Genomic DNA, 16,431 nt, shown 5'->3' on the forward strand with positions numbered 1-16,431 from the left:
AAAGCAAGTAGGTGCATTCTACCCCATATATTGCTTCTAAGTGGTCTGCAAGCACCACCCCCCTGCTGACAATACAGTCATCTAGTCTGCAAGTCAAGGGGCTGAAGCATGGGGGAGAGAGGGTCTCAAATGTGTGAAAAGGGCTCATAATTGCTTTTACAGACAGAAGGAAGAGGTAGTTTGGGCTATAGTTATCAAGGGTCCAAAAACCCACTAGAAACCAAGTGTCATGGACCTGAGTGGGGTAGGTACCAAGCCTCATCCCCACTATATTAACTTCATCTTGGCTGGAGGCTCCAAAAAGGTAGATCATCGACTTCCCAGTCCCAATCAGATTGTGGGAAAGTAGAAACAATGCACCATCCTTGGTCTTATGACACCTTAACTGTGTTTTGTGATACCCTCAGCCTCAATAGTCTCACTGCTTTCCTCAGGTAGCTGGCATATACTGACTAGGATGGGAAACTTAATTGAACCCAAGATGCTCCACATGGGATAGCCCTTCAGGCAGGTGAGCAATCAACAGCCCTACTATACTGGATCTTTGGAGGAGAAAAGACTAGAATCCAGCCACTCAAGCTATGCCAACTACTCCAGCTGCAGTCTACAGAGGAATCAATAAGACCAAAGAGGTGAATGGTATTGAAAGCTGCCTGCAGCTCTGAAAGAATTATCATGGACAATGCCTTTTGCCAGTCACTGTGAGAAGGGGAGCCAAGACCATCAAAGCTTCTGGAGAGCCATACCCAGGCCAACCTGAAAGGGTTAAAAAAGGAAGCTACAGCAAGGATTCCTCATAGCAATTTTCTCTTCAAAACTTCCCTAGAGAGGGAAGCTTAGTAACTGAGCAGCCAACAACCACCTGTCGACCCAAGAGCTCTCAGCTAGCTTTTACAAGCAGAAGCATAGAAAGCAGGTGAGAGGGTGTTCGCCAATGGCCACATATCAGTATGTGCCAGTGACCCACCCCAGCACAGGCCCTTAAGATCCCTCCCTCCACCCAACTTCCTACAGTGCTCAGAGGCAGCAGAAGTCTTCATTCATCTGTGCTTATTTATTAGAAAATCCCTACAGCTCTAGAATTTTAAAATGAAGCATTGATTACAAGAAATAAATGTCCCCAGAGAGTCAGAGTCCAGAAATTGTTGCACATGCTGGTGATGTGGGTTATGAGCTCAGCAGTGGCCTGGTGACCTCTGCAGCAGATGCTGGTATACATGTGAGAGACGCCCCTCAGGCTGGGGTAGCAATCATGATCCCACCCTCTTGACATAGTTAGCAGGATACAGTCCAACCTGGCCAGTGCGAAGCTGGCCCTTGCACCAGCCCTGCTCATCCTCTTCACTGATCTTCATGAGCTCTTCACCTAAAGAGGAAACAGCACAAACTTCGCCACTGGAAAGAAGTCAAGAGCCCCTCACCTCCCATTATCTGGATAGCTCCCTACAGGGAAATGGGCATGACCCTCCTCTTAGAAGTACCAACACCATACAGGTGAAATGTAGCAAACAAGTCTAAAGTCATCACAACATTTCCCATTGGACTGGGACTGTATTGTAGGCATGCAACTTGACAGAGGGAGCTCTTGGAGGAGGCTGTGTTGCTCATGAAGGATTTTGAGATGTTGAGAGAAGGCCATGGGGGAGAACTGCGCTCACCAAGTCTCAGCAGTGCTGGAACTCTGCATCATGTTCTCTCTGCCACAAGGCTCCTCCGAAGCAGTTGGGAAGGACTAGTGAGAAACTGCTGAGCTCTAGCTGTTAGGACCCAAGGAGGGTCATTCAATGATTGGCCAAAGCCCAGGCAGTCAGCAAGCTATGGAATGGGCTAATCCTCCCACCGAGATTAGCCAAGAAGAGCTCTCATTCTTTTCCCCAGCTCTGCACTTTGGGAAAGGGAAGGAAGGGGATCTCTTCCTACCAACAGAAATCCTTTGTCTCTACCCTGACAGAGATTTGACTGCCATTGTGGGACTGTGCAATTGTCCAGAGACTGGGAAGGAAAGTCACCTGTAAGCTGGGTGGAGCTCAAGCCCTAATGGTGCATGCTGGTCATAACAGCATTTGGGTGGAATGAGCTGACCCCAGCACTGAAGGGACTGACAGGCTTGAGTTAGAGACGTTTCTTTTGGGGTGGGGTGGGGCCCTTGGGCCTGCTATCTTCCCTCTCCTCTCCCCCAAACCAGCAGGGGTCAGGAAAAAAATTGTATCCCTCCCTCCACCCCTCAGCAGGCCCCTTGGGTAGCTATCCTGATCCACCTTATTGCTGGGATTGCTTTAAGATGTTGCACTGAGCCAGTGAGTGAGTTAGTGCCAAGAAATCTAGTAGTGATGACTCAGCAGCACAGATGCTGACCTCATGCACAGGCCCTTGTTGGGCCAGGGACTTTAGTACCTGCAAAGAGAGTCATGTTTCTGCAAGCGAGTCAATACAAGCAAGATTAGAAACACTCCCAAGATCCAGACGGCCCATTGGAAGATTGGGGAGGGGCAGGCGGAATACAAGCAGCTAAGGTGGAGAGAGAGGTCCCAGGGTTCTCCTTAGCCTCATCATCTACTGGGAGCAAACTGCTCCAGTCTCAGGAAGCTCCCTCACCTTAGTAGCTTGTGGAGCTTCCTTCTGCTAACCTAACTGGCTTATTGGCCAAGAACATAATCCCCCCCAAAAAACTAGCTCTCCTAGCCACTTTTTATAAAGGCAAGATGCGTTTTATAAGACAACCCAAACTCTCTCCGTTTAAGATCCTAGAGGAAGGTTCAGAGGATATTTTCACACTTCTGGTCCAAGGGAGTAGCATTTGCTAAAAAAGTCTCATAGGACATGCAGCAGGAAGACTGCTTGACTCCCCACCATGTCTTTAGAGTTTCTACCTGTGACACACGTACCAGGTAGGTCCCCATCCTCCCCCAAACAAACACCCACCAGGTTATGGGCCTGCTCTTCCCCAACCCCGTGGCCAGGACCCAAGCCATTCCATTTTCAGCATTTGAATGCCTCACTAAGTATGAAGTGCTTCCTCCACAATATGAGCTGTGGTGGGATGGGGTGCTGGCCTGCCCAGTGATACGCCCTTCTCCAGGAGCAGCATGCAAAGACAATGAACAGTTCCCAAGGAGCTATCCAGATCTCTCAGTGGGAGGTTTTCAATCATCAGCCCAAGTGGTAGTAGCAAGGGGTTAGTGCCTCTGTACCTGCTTTAAAGCTCAGTTCATCAGCCTCCTGTCCTGTGTAATCATATAGTGCTTGCACCGGCACGCCTGGTACCTTTATGTCCTCCTCATGCCCATTGCCATCCAGGCACTTCTTGGGAGTGTCGTCATCAGACCACTCTGACATGTCCTCTTTCCCTCCGCTATGTGTGGGGGAAGCAAAAACAAAACAGACACAGGCTCATCTCAAATTCAGAACTGACCCTCTGAGGTGCCTCCCCATTTCCTGAATCATGCACCGCCCTAGGGACAACTATGCTATTGAGCCAGGAGGAGATAGAGAGGCTCAACAGGACAGCAGAAGTGTATGGGAAGGAGAGAGACCAGGAGAAGCTAGATTTGGCTGAAAGCAGACCAGGAAACTGCAGAATCCCAGGGGGCTGTGCAGGTAACTGGTCCAAACAGCATTGTCCCTCTCACCCCCATCCCCACTCAGCAGACACACCCACCCACCCAGCACAGGCCAGTTCTAACACAAGGAAGTCCAGGTACTTCCAAAACATGCTCAGCTGGAAATAACCCGTGAAAGAGAAAGGAGGCCACATCCCCCCAGGACAGACTCAGCTGGGATGCTGGTGTCCCTAACTCAGGGGCCACAGCAGAGGAGACAGGAAGAGCAGAAGACAGATATTTTGAGCCCAGACACCCCCTGGGTAGGTTGTGTTCCATACTAACTTCACATGGGCTGATGCCCTCAGGGTGTCATAGAAGAAACTGTTCTGCTCCGCTTGGTAGGAAAACCTGTGGATTGGCAAACAGGGCCCTGAATCCAGCCAACTGGGAAAGGATAGCAGCCTGGAGACTGCTCCACACACATTCAGCTTCCAATTCCTTCCCTCCCTTGTCTAACTATAAGCTTCATTTGTGCCAGCAGGAGATGTCATCTTCTGGGGCAGGAATGAAGTGGACACCATAGGACATTGATCTCTTAAGCCTCCTCCCCATTCTTAAACTCATTTGCTACAGATCCTAGAAGGAGAAGCAGCTACCTTAACTCGGTAAGCTGCCATCCTTGGGCTTTCAAGTTTTGACCATGTGCCACCCACCCCAAACTATGGAAAATAAATATATCTAGGGAAGAGTCTTGTTCAAACATCCAGGACTGCTGGTTTACCTAGGGAAGGATTTCTAGTTCTCAGTCCCCATGGGCTTTTTCCATCTCCCAGAGATATAAAGCAGGTGAAGGCAAAATCCTGCCAGCACCCTTCCCCACGCAGCATCTTGCTCGGCAGTGAATCAGACTAAGCAGACCCATGTAGGGTGGGGTAGAGAGGAGACCCCAGCACTGAGCAGGACCAATAGGAGAAGAAGGGCTTAGTACTGGCACCGTCAGGAGACTGCATGTGACAGCAGAGGAGATCCTCCCATTATCCCACCCCAATGATCCAAGAAAGCCCCTTTCTCTGTACTACTCATCTCAGAGTTGCACAGGCAAGGGTATTGCTTGGGGCGTGCCCGTTTCCAGCCCAATGGCTGCAACAAGAGGGAGAGAAAGACAAATGAGGTTACTCCTATCAGCTCAGCAAGGTCATGCCCCAGGGCACGATGTGCCAAGCCGCAGCCCTTACCCTCGCCGTGTCGGTGGAGGGGTCTGAGAGAGACCATCCCGTGTGGACACAATGCTGGTCAGTGTCACGTCTTCAGCACTTTTACTGCTTTTCTCCTTCTTGCTGATTGGCCTCTGTGTTTCCAGGGCCCATTCCTGTCCAGAAGGAAAGGCACATCAATCCCCTGAGTCCAGAGAGCTTTACACTGTTTATTCTAGTGCCAAAGAGGAAGACTGGGGGAGGGGGCAAGGCACAAGAACACAACATCATATTTAACTAATGGCCAAGCAATGCAATGGAGTACCATTAATAAGAGCCCTGCAGAGGCAGCAAGGATTGAGAGGAGGGAGAGAATATGCAGCATTTAAAGGGAGAAGCAGCATGTCTCATGTACTTCAACCCCTGACCATAGCTGGACAGGGGCCTGAATGGTTCAGTTTGGCTGGCATGCTCACTCCCCAACTGCCAGAGATGGAACTTGCAGTACTATTCCCTCTAAGAAAAAAAAAAAAAGATCCAAACATCATGATCCCAGGTGAGCAGGGGCCTAGCCTTTCCAATAGGAAGAGTCTTAGAGGGCAGGGACATGGCTGGGAATCCACAGAGTACGTGTTCAGTAAAGCAGCCCTGTGACACGGAGGAAGGATTTGTGGAAATGCATGTCACCTCAAACTGTGGCCAGTTCATGGCCATGCCTGGCCCATGGGTGTTGCGCCACCATTTCAGGTCCTCCTGGTCATCTGCAGCCACAATTCCCTGGTATAGATCCCGGTACAGTGCATGGAAGCTGCAATCAAGAACAGAACCAACAGCAGTGAGCAAGTCCTGAGCAGCCCCATCCCCAGAGTAGAGTCAGGTGCATAAGGTTCTCTCTTTCACCTCACATCATCCTCCTTAGAGAAATATTGGAGATTATAGAGGCTGTGCTCCAGCAACTGTAACCCCAAAATATTTCACAAGCCACACACATCCAGCTCCATGGAAACACCATTGCCTCAGAGATGGGGCAGAGAGCTAGTTGGTCTGGCTCACAGGAAGGGATGGATGGCTGAGGATGGGCCCGTTTGGTGTGGGAACGCCCTTCTGCTGATCTTCATTCCACGACACATGCTTGTAACTCCTGGAGCTTGAAAAGAGTTGGCAGAAGCCCATGAAGAGACTCAAGGAAGAGGAGTTGTTTGACTTGTACTGTTCCCTGACCCTACACACAAACTGTCCTGGGAGGCTGCAATGGCTACCCCCATGCCTCTGCACAGTGTAATGTGGGATTGTGGCCATCTCTGCCACAGAAGACAATCTCCTAACACACACCACACCCGAGGAAACAGGTTAAGTGTCTCCAGCTTTTGGAGGGAATGGGATGGCAATGGCCCTCAGGCAAAGGTTATGAGCAGTGAGTTGGGGTATGTCTACACCGTATCTAGGAACAAGCCTCCCAACCTGGGTCCACAGACTTGTGTCAGTGGAATCTGAGTGCTAAAAATAGCTGTGTAGACATTGCGGCTCAGGCTCTGAAGCCTGGGAGTGGGGGGATGGGTTTCAGAGCCCAAGCACCAGCCTGAAGCGCAACTTCAAAGCACCATCTACACAGCTATTTGTAGTGCACTAGTGCTAGCCTGGCTAGTACAAGTCTGTGGACCAAGGCTGGGAGGCTCACTCTTAGATGCAGCCTAGACATACCCTTGGAGGCATTCAACAGCCTTTAATCTACTCTATCCTTCGCTTTGAAGTAAAGACTCACACCCACAAGATGGGTGCTTGATGATAGGAGTGGTGGAATCCTCTAGGCTCAGAGAAAGACCGAGGCGGAACCTTCCCTGAGAAAATGGCCACTGAATAAAACCAGAGACAAGCTGCGGTCAGCCTGAAGATGTTCACTCAGACACATTAACAGGGGAAGTAATAGGACACAAGCCCCCCCACACCAGACACTCTCCTTTCCCAGGGGCCACGGAGTGGGCATCCCCTGTCACAGACCACGGCACAGTGAACAGGCCGGTACCTATCACTGGTGGAAATGTTGAGGTGCTGGTGTAGATCCAGGAACATCTCCTTGAAGAAGCACAGTCGCTTGCACTCTGCCTCCTGGCAGCCCTCAAACACCTGTTCCATGTCCTCCATGTAGCGGGGATTGTAGCGGTTTAGCTCCTCCAGCATCTTCTCATACTGATCCTTACACTGCAGCAGCCAGGAGGGAGAACAAACATAAGCCAACCAGCTCTGGTACCAGTCCCCTGCTCCCCCCCCCCCCCCTTGGCACCCAAGAGCTTCTTCTCCATCTGCTCCTGCTTTCCTCTCCATCGGGGGAGGAGGGGGGGGTGTGTGTGATGTGGGGTAAAGGGAACATCAGTGGAACCCAGGCAAGGGAAGCCCCTTTCTCTCCAGAGCCAGGATCCCAGTCCACCCCTCTCTACCTCTGACATCTTCCCCAGTTCTCCAATGGCAGTGACTTTCCCAGCCGTCACTCAAAGGAGGGGGCAGAAGAGAGAGACACCCCTCTCCAGCCATTTTCTCCATTGAACAGCTCTACAACGCTGCATTCCTCCAGACATGCATGCTGGTCACTCTTGTGCCAGAGCCTTCTGCTCTGCATCTTCTGCCCTCTGGAGCAACAGCCTGGAATTATTGGTTATACAGCACCAGGTGCGCTGCCTGGTCCGTCCCCAGGACCTGACTAGCTACAGGTCAGTCCCAGAAGGTACACTAAGCTCCCCCACCTCCCACTGAAGTCAGCAGGCAGTGAGGCTACTCAGCACCCTATAGGACCAGGAATTAAGTTGACTCCTGCTTTCAGCACACTCATTGCAAGTCGTTTCTCTCGATGCCTCACCAGTATAGGGACCCCTAATGGTATGAGTCCACACAGGGCGCGCACGCACGCACCTTCTCAGCCTCTTGTGCACATTTCTCCACACGCTCCTGCAGCTTGCGCATTTGTTCCTGTGAGATGGAGGAATCTGCCTTGGCATGGTTCTCCCGTGTCTGTGCCGTCTTCTCATCCTTCCGGGCTGTGTGGTAGTTCTTCTTAGAGGTCTCCACCTAACACAGGTGGTGCTGTAAAAATGGAGCTATGTGCCCCAGCACAGTCGTCCCCACCCTTTACGTGTCACTAGGGGTGAGTGGGCAGGTGTTGTGTTTCAGCCTTTGCTATAGGCAGCAAACATTACAGAGGAGCAATCTCCAGCAGGAGAGGCCAGCTCAGCCATCAGTCTGCCATGCTCAAAGGGAAAGACTTCCCCTGAATGACACAGCCAGTCACCCCCTTAAAGTCACAGGCTGCCATACAGGAGGGCCCAGCCCACCAACCTGATATTTCTGCACCAAGGAATGCTGCAAGTCTGCCATGGGCAAGGAGCCAGCCACACTTGACAGAACCAACCCCCACAAACAAGGAGAGGCCTTCTAAACAAAGCGCACCCACACTAATTGTACTCCAGGCAAAATGTCTAGCCTCAGCATCCCAGCCTCCTCCTCCTCACACACACTCCTTGCTCACATCTTTCAGTTTCTTCACCCAGGGTTTCTGGGCCTTACGGAATCCATCCTCTGCCTCTTTAGTCTCCTTGAAGCCACCCATCATCTGCTTATGGTAGGCCTCCTTCTGCCAGGCCTTGATCTTGTCTGCATCTTCACCAGCAAGATGGTTCCGCACCTCTAGATGGATCTCGCTCAGCTTGTCTGCAGCTGTCAGGAAGGCGTGCCAGGTCTTCTCTAGCGTGCCATACTGAGGGCCTGGCGGAGCAAACATGAGAGTGGCCATTACAATTCCATGCCCATGGATATAGGGGCCAAGTTCAGGAACCAGCCTTCCCTCATAAGAACGGCCATAGTGGGTTGGACCATTGGTCCATTTAGCCCAGTCTCCTGTCTTCCAGCCATGGCCAATGCCAGGTACTTCAGAGGGAATGAACAGAAGGAGATCATCATCAAGTGATCCATCCCATCGGCCATTCCCAGCATCCAGCAATCCCTATCCTCATCACACAAGACACCCTCACCACAGGCCCATGTGGACTGTTATCTCCACAGATCAGAAAGAGAGAGGAAGGACCGGGTGTTACAGCTAGCAGTCAGGTATTAGTAATAAGCAGCCCTATCGGTTTAGTGGGTCCCTACAAAATATTCCTCAGCAACTTTGTCTGACCTGCGCTTAGAAAAGGAAAGCAATGGCAGCTCCTGGCTGGAGTTTAGGGCTGGTTTCACAGGCTAATGGGCACCCTGGGGCATTTGTTCCAATACCCCCTCATTCCTTGTTACACTCTAAAGCTCCACCACCTTCTGATCACCTGCCATTAGATTCTATCAGGCAGTTGTATCCCCATCCTCTCCTCCCAAGTCATCCTTTAATCAGGCTACATATTTTCCCTTCTACACCACTCCATCAACCCTGAATCCTCCAACGCTAATCTGGGACACTTCCCCCCACTCCAGCATGGCAAACTGTTTTTGCAATGGAGCACCTGGAAACACCGGGGGAGCATTCCTTCCCTGAAGGAAACAGAGAACTGGTGGCCAGAAAGGAACTGCAGAGCACCCGTCCTACAGCTACTTGGCTTGAGCCAGTAAAGAAAAATACAAGAGATCAAGCTCTATGCTGCCCAATTTGTGTGCTCATCTCCTGCAGACAGCCCCAACACTCAGGGCGCTCTAGGAGCAAAGAGCTTTTCCTGAAGCCTGGGCCCACCCCAGCCCACCTGCCTCACCCTTCTCCACTGCAGTCCTCCATTTGCGGGACCAGTCTGTTAGCTGCTGAGCATAGTTCTTCTCAATCTTGGCTCGCTCCTGGAAGCAGGAGATGAGGTCGTTACAGAGCCGGTGCCCATCATCCACACGCTTCACTGTCCGCTTGTAGTTACCAGCCTGAAAGTGCAGATGGTGTCAGTCCCACTGCATTGACTTCACATACACCCACCCACCCACCCGAGCTAGAGGCAGCAGGTCAGGCCACCACAAAATGAGGGCAGGTCCTGCTGAGACCAGCAGCCTGGCTAGGACCCCACTCAGCGCTCTCACAGGAGTTAGTGGATGTGTTGTGGAAGGATTAAAAATGCATGATGTTCTGGCTGTACATCCTTCTAGACCTGAATCAGCACCAGCAGAGAACAGAGTCACTATTCAGTAGCTTTTGGGAAGGAAGGGGTCACCCTGCGGACTCCCCCTCCAGAGAAGTACAGACCAATAATGTCTCCCCCTCCCTTCCACTCCAGGGGAACAGCACATCACCTCCAGGGAGTTTGATACCCATCCCCTAACTCTATGGGTGGCAAGTAAAAGACATTTTCCTCCCTCCCAATGATCTCTCCTTACCTCCCAAAAACTGCCCCCAGGAGCCTCCCCACCAACATCATCTTCTGATGACATTACCCTGGTTTCCTTGCAGCAGAGAATTTTTGCAGATTTCAGTGCAGCTGGGAAGAGAGAGAAGAGCTGTTCATAGCATGACGCCGTCAGGGACTGAGCTATGCACCCTCCCTCCCTACAACTCAAAAGAAACACTTTTGGAAGGGAGTTGGGTGGATTCACTCTAGTCGCGAGTGGGCAAGTATCCGTATCACAGCATCTCTGACGCTGACCACCCCCCTTGTTGAGTTCCAGCAGAAAGATGCAGGATGGAATGGGCCATACGGACTCAACTCCTCTCCCCGGTAGAAGGGATCCAACCAGGACAGGTCTGGGGCACATTGGAAGGGATGTTGTGGAGGAAACCGCCCCTGACACCACCCAGGCTGTACCTGTCCTGGAGACATGGGGAAGTTGAGCACCTTTCACCAGCACTGTTAGCCTCAGCAGAGGCTCCTCATTTTCGCACCAGGGCCAACAGAGGAAGAAACATTAAACTACTGAGTATGCTCAGCCTTGAAACGCTTAAAATAAGTTGTGTTGAAAGATGACTTTAGCTTCCCAATATAAGAGTGAGGAGGACTAAGGGATTACATCAGTTACTGATTAGAGAAAACAAGATCCAATGGTCACCAGGAAGGCATGTCCTGAATGGGGTGCAGCCTGCAGGACTAGGAAAGGAACTATAGCCACACCCCAGTGCCATCTATCTGGGGATGTCCCAACATGTGCTTGGGTTTCCGGGCAGCACCACCTTCCTGGGAACATCCCAGCTGAGTAATTGGTGCTTATATTACACCGAAGTCTCTGTCACCACATTCCTGTGTTGGGCACAGAGTATCTAGGGCACTGCTTTTGCACAATCCTTTACACTGCTGCCAAAACAAGGATTGCGCAGATTGTGGTGCCCAGTTCGGTCCTGGCACTACCACCCTTTGGGAAGGGAGGGGCGAGGAGACAGGAGAAGGGCCTGAGTAAGGAGGACAGACAGGCACGTCCCAGGCAAGTTTTGGTTAACACAGGATTGATATGCTTCGCTGCTGCTCTTCTCCTCTTGCACATTCCCAGTTATAAAAAGCTTCCCTTACACCCTGGAAAGGTATCCACTCACTCTGCCAGCCCCACGGCAGAACTCACATATCAGAAAAAGCCCGAGATCAGTCCAAGAGACCAGGTCTCCCAAGTCCTTCTCAGCGTCTGCTTTCTGGGATCATGAGCCACATAACAAGAGCCCCGTGGTAAGACTTTAGAAGACACACAAAGGGAACCAAGGAGAGGGTTAAGTACTATCTGCCTGAGCAGGATATTCGGAGAATATGAAGGGTGTGAGAGGTGTATTAATGAAATTCCCCTGGCTTCCCAAGAAATTTCCAATTTCCCCAACCCCACTGCCCTCCGGGAAACCCATAGTTACAGGAGCAAGTCGTCATACCAAACGAGATTCAGGTGCATGATACCTTAAATGCAGAAGGACCCAGCCCTCACCAGGAGCCCTGATGACTATCATGTGAAAGAACTTTGCATGGCCACAAGTCAGCTGGTTCCACTCCTGTGCCCAGCAACCAAGTAACTACATACCTGAAAGACAGAAAAGTGAAGACTCTGGAGCTCCCAGTTGCCTGCAGTGATTTCTTGGGCTCTTCTAACTCCTCTAAACATAGTGGTGAAGAGAGTAGACAGTCAACCCTGGACACAGCTCTGGACACAGAGACACTGCTGTTCTGACAAGTAACAGTGCTAGGATAGGAACCTGCGTCTCCCCCTGTGCTCAAGGCAAGGAGGGGCACCCCTGATACAACAGCTGCTGCCACTCTCCATCTTTCAAGGTGCCACATTCCAGCACGCAGGGGAGATGCCAAATCCCTGTGTCACAAGATCCAGTCCCAGAGATTTAAAATAGAAGCTGTGGGACAGCATGACAGCATTGTGCAGGAAAGGGGCTGTTCCAACAGCTGAGCAAAGGGAGCAGCCCAGTGCTGGAATGAACTGAACTAAATGAGGTTTCACAGGCTCAACAGCTGCACTGGGCTCAGTCCTCCCTTCCGTCACAGTACAGCCCACATTTCTTCTCTAGCCTCCTGCACTGCTGCTCGCAATTGGTTTCTTGGTTACGCCTAGTGCCCTCTATCATGAGGTGCAGGAGAATCAACAGGCAAAAGCCTTCTCTAGTGCCTTTAGGCCAAAGAGCTAAGTGATTTATTACAGTAGCAGCTCTGTTCAGAGACCAGGACCACATTGTACTAGGCACGGTACAAACATAAGACAATCCCTGCCCCAAGGAGCTTGCACTCCAAGCTGTAATAACATTCCTTGTTCTGTTTGGCTTTGTTTGTTCAGACTGATTTTTCGGTGTTAAAAGTGGAGTTCTGTTTACGCTAGAAGGCTATGACAGCTGATAATTAATTAAATTGAGGCAACAGTCAACAGAATGGAAGCTGCAGCACCTGAGAAAGGAGGGGAATTTTAGTCAAAAAACAGATTTTTTGGGGGGGTGAGGGGAGTGAAGGAAGGGGATGAGTGGTGGCTCCTCATGTCATATTTTGGAGAAATAAAGTGTTTGTTAAAGAGACATCTCACTGCCCTTCAATTACAAGTGTTGAACTCACAAAAAACATCCCTGAGAATTCGTAGTTATCCTCCAAACACCACCAAATTTTACACTCCCGAAATCTCTAAGGTAACACACACGTAGTTAAAAACATCTCTCTTTAACCCATCTTCCAGGCCTTATTTCTTCATCATAAAGAAGCAAGAGGCACAAGCCCAATTTAAAAAAAAAAATCCTTCTCAGGTCACCTTTAAACAGAGTATTGAGTCCTCCCCCTACCACCCAGGAAACAATGAATCACGGACATGTTTTCAGACTCTGCCTTCCAGTCCTGACTGACTACCCCACGTGAGAGTTTGGGTGTGGAGGCTGAAAATTGTTCTATGTGCTAGGAAGCAGCCATGCTTGCCTAGGGAGCAGTCAGTCAGAAAAGGGACTAAAGGACACGCAGAGAACCCAGGTGGATTCTCTTTGCAGTTTCTACATCAAACATGTTCAACTTAGGAGTCAGACAGATGGTTTCTTTAGCTGCCAGAACCATTAATTGACCCTGGAGCGGCAAAGCCAGCTGGACTGACTATGCCTTAACACCAGAAATAATAGGCTTTGCAACTCAAAAGTAGCTGGCATTTTGATTAGCTGGAGCAGCATAGGCCCTACAGGAGTCCAGCAGGTCTGTTTCAGTAGGAGAAAATCAGAAAATGAGGGACCCATTTTGTACAAGCCCTTTCCAGCGCTCCTACACACTGAATCCACATCAGTCACCAGGTCACACTGACCCCACATGCAGACAGAGAATACACTTCATAATGAACACAAGCGCTGAGAAGGGCAGCTACCGCTGCCACTCTGAGCCTCAGGAAGAGCAAGAGGCTGGCCCTCCAAGTTGGTTATTCCTACAGCATCATGTGTGCTATCTGCTCTTGCCAAGAGCTAGAGGGCAGGGACATGACAGTTTACTAGCCAAAAATAAATAAATCTTTTCTTTGTATTTCTTTGTACCACACTCTGGGACTGGTGGAATGGCAAAGCCAGCCCAAACTCCAAGTAGGAGAATCCCTAGGGTGGCTTTGAGGATTGGTGGGTGGGCGTTAATTTGTGGGGAAGGAGACAAACTGGAAGCAGAAGGAAGATATAGTGCTGCCACTTTATCGCAAGTCTTGGAATATTTGGTATTTTCTTAGAGCCGCAGGTCCTGGAGTAATATTATTACATGAGACTCTCAGCTTTCATTTTAAAGGGTTCCCAGCCCTTACAGTTGCTGAGATAAAAGCTTAAAACCATGACCCAAGTGCACTACAAAAGGTTAAAATGCAATTTTAAAAACATTTTAAAACCAAACGTGATTTTTGAATGCCTGAGATGACTATCCTGTTAGGGAGTTTCTTTAAGACACAAATGACATTAGTTTTGTGGTCTCAGCAGAGTACTTTGTAGACATTTTAACATGGCAGAGGATTGGCAGCTGCTGCACAGGAGAGGCCACAATACCAGAATAGTAGGTGATATGCTGGTCAGAACCAAGGTTCCTTGGCAGAAGTAACAGCAGTATTGGAACAGCAGAGAATGTGGCAGGTCAGGATTGAGGGACGGGGGCAGGAGAAGAAGTGTCTCCCCCACACCTCCCTTCCAAGCCAATAATGAAAGAGATCACATATTGCCTTGCCTTGCCTGGTGCTCCAAGAGCGCTAGAATTAGACTGACCAGGACTCAATCTCATTCTGCAGCAGGAGAACTACATGCAGGGGCATCAGAGACTTCAGTGGAATTATCTGCAGAGCAGCTGGTTGGGAGGGGAGAAAAATATCGGATTTCCACACCTGAGTTAGACCCCATAATCAAGAGGGCTTTCAGAAAGATCTCATAGCAAGAATGTGGCCAGAGCAATATATCCCTCTTCTCACCATCTAGTTAGCTAAAAATGCTTGAAGACTCTCAGTTATGAGAAGGTGCTAGAGTGGGTCAGGGTTTCTTCAGATCATGATGACCTACCCAACAGCATTCTCTAAGCAGAGCTCAGCACTGGAGAATCCATTATGGCAGGGCAGCTCCTGCCTTCATAGCAAATTGAGGGGCAAAGAGCAGCACCTGAGACACAGTGATGGGGGTAAAAGATTGTTGAGGAGCTGCTAGCTCACCCTCTGCTCTTCCCAGGGAAATGACAGGAAGGTCCCCAGCATGACTACCCTGTGTCAATACAACGGGGCAGATTTCTTTTCTGTGTTTGGTCATTTCCAGCTTCTAATTATCAGACCACGAGCCAGTTCAATCCTCTAAATCCAGTGACTCCATAGGGTTTACACCAAGATTGACTGACCCTAGAAAGTTCAGTCTGCTCTCCAAGGACAGGCAAAGACTAGAGTACTGTAAGCAAAGGAGACTAACTGGAGAATTGCCCCCTCCTCTCCCTCATAGGAAAAGAATAGCCAAACTCTGAAATGCATTCCAGGTCAACACCCCAGTAACCAAGTCTGCCCATAGCCCCTTCACTCCACTCAGACCCCATCCCCTGCTTTTGCATCTTTCTCCCACCCATTTTCATGACTTCATCCATGCAGCCCCCATGCATGAAGTCCTTCTCCAACCTGAGGTACCAGGTGACCATCTTCTACTTCAACGCATACCTTCTTCCAGGAAGAAACAGCAATCCTTAGCCACCATGAGTGTTTACCCAAGGCAAACAGAGGAAGCTTCCTCCCTGTGCACCGCTCTTTGATACTTCCACCCTCTGTGTGTCCAGGGCACTGTCTAGGTATATTGTTTGGATTGCCTCCTTGGATGCCTGTATCCTTGTGTGGAAAGGTCTGGACTTTTCCATTCAGTACAGCAAGAGGCACACTGAAATAGGGGGAGAATGAACCTCCCAAATCCCTTAATTCTGGAAGGCAGGTGCCTTCAGCCCTGCAGGAGCTTCACCTTTGAAGTGAATTTGCACAGATGGGAGAGCATGGCCTTTGCCACACTAGGTCTTTTGTGCCCCCCGTTACAGCCAGACACAGGAAGTAGTTGCAATACGACTATCTAGAAACTGGGGTTTTAGTCTGCCCACCTTAGCCAGACATCTTTAACATGGAATGGTTTTGCCTCATTTTTAAATCATTTCCACATCAGGCACTGAAGCCAAGCCTAGCAGATGTTTGTCAGGAGCAGGCCATGACTATGGACTAGTTCAGTTCCACTTCAAGGGGAACAGGGCCTCTGTGAATGGTTTCGTTCCCCAAATAGTTCTCTCAGCCCTATACAAGAGAGAGGCAAAGGCACTGTTCCTACCCCATGGCACTCCCAGCCGAAGTTAAACAGACATTTCATGTGAACAGTCAAACATACAAGAGAAGCTGAGGATCAAGCATCCATAGTTAAATTAATGTTTAATTGAAAACATTTAAGGCAGTCTCGATAAAGGGCCATCAGTGAAAGCCATGCCTGCCCTGCCATCTTATCTACAGACAACAGCCAAGAAAGCCCTTTATCTTTTTCATCAGTCTATTGCCAGAAGGGACCAGCTGGTCCCAGAAGACACCAGCACAGTGGTAACCATGGATCTGCTATGAGCTAGTGATGTGCTCTCTCTTCCCACTCTATAATAGCTTCCTGTAACTGCCACAGTACTTACCCACTTCCAACACGGCATGCCCAGGTCCCCTCTGGCTTGCAGCTGTTCAGCTGGGAGCCTGGTACACATGCCTGATAATGCAAAGATCCCACAAGCAGTGGGAATGTTAAGTGACTGTTGCTGGGCAAGGGCAAACTTTCACTTTCCCAATCCAGGGATCACACCCTTGTTGGA

General features: G+C 50.0%; 1 protein-coding gene across 9 annotated transcripts in view; it reads right to left on the reverse strand.

Moving 5' to 3' along the window:
• The window catches only part of PACSIN3 (protein kinase C and casein kinase substrate in neurons 3), a 27,840-nt gene continuing 11,409 nt past the window's right edge, over positions 1-16,431 (reverse strand). The window contains exons 2-12 of one of the 9 annotated variants that reach the window (XM_067557685.1): positions 11,675-11,747; positions 10,064-10,164; positions 9,460-9,616; positions 8,253-8,488; positions 7,640-7,795; positions 6,759-6,934; positions 5,423-5,543; positions 4,778-4,911; positions 3,885-3,950; positions 3,192-3,352; positions 1-1,366 (exon numbers count right to left, since the gene is read on the reverse strand). In XM_067557685.1, the coding sequence (XP_067413786.1) occupies positions 1,251-1,366; positions 3,192-3,352; positions 3,885-3,950; positions 4,778-4,911; positions 5,423-5,543; positions 6,759-6,934; positions 7,640-7,795; positions 8,253-8,488; positions 9,460-9,616; positions 10,064-10,117 (1,377 nt within the window). In that variant the 5' untranslated portion in view covers positions 10,118-10,164; positions 11,675-11,747 and the 3' untranslated portion in view covers positions 1-1,250. Of the gene's footprint in view, positions 1,367-3,191; positions 3,353-3,884; positions 3,951-4,777; positions 4,912-5,422; positions 5,544-6,758; positions 6,935-7,639; positions 7,796-8,252; positions 8,489-9,459; positions 9,617-10,063; positions 11,524-11,553; positions 11,748-16,431 lie in introns of those variants that run through there. The other 8 variants (XM_067557686.1, XM_067557687.1, XM_067557688.1 and 5 more) reach the window with 8 other exon arrangements.

This window comes from Emydura macquarii, unplaced genomic scaffold (genome assembly GCF_026122565.2).
Source record: "Emydura macquarii macquarii isolate MOO-44397 ecotype Brisbane River unplaced genomic scaffold, CSIRO-AGI_Emac_v2 contig_1876, whole genome shotgun sequence".
NCBI classification, from domain to species: domain Eukaryota; kingdom Metazoa; phylum Chordata; order Testudines; family Chelidae; genus Emydura; species Emydura macquarii.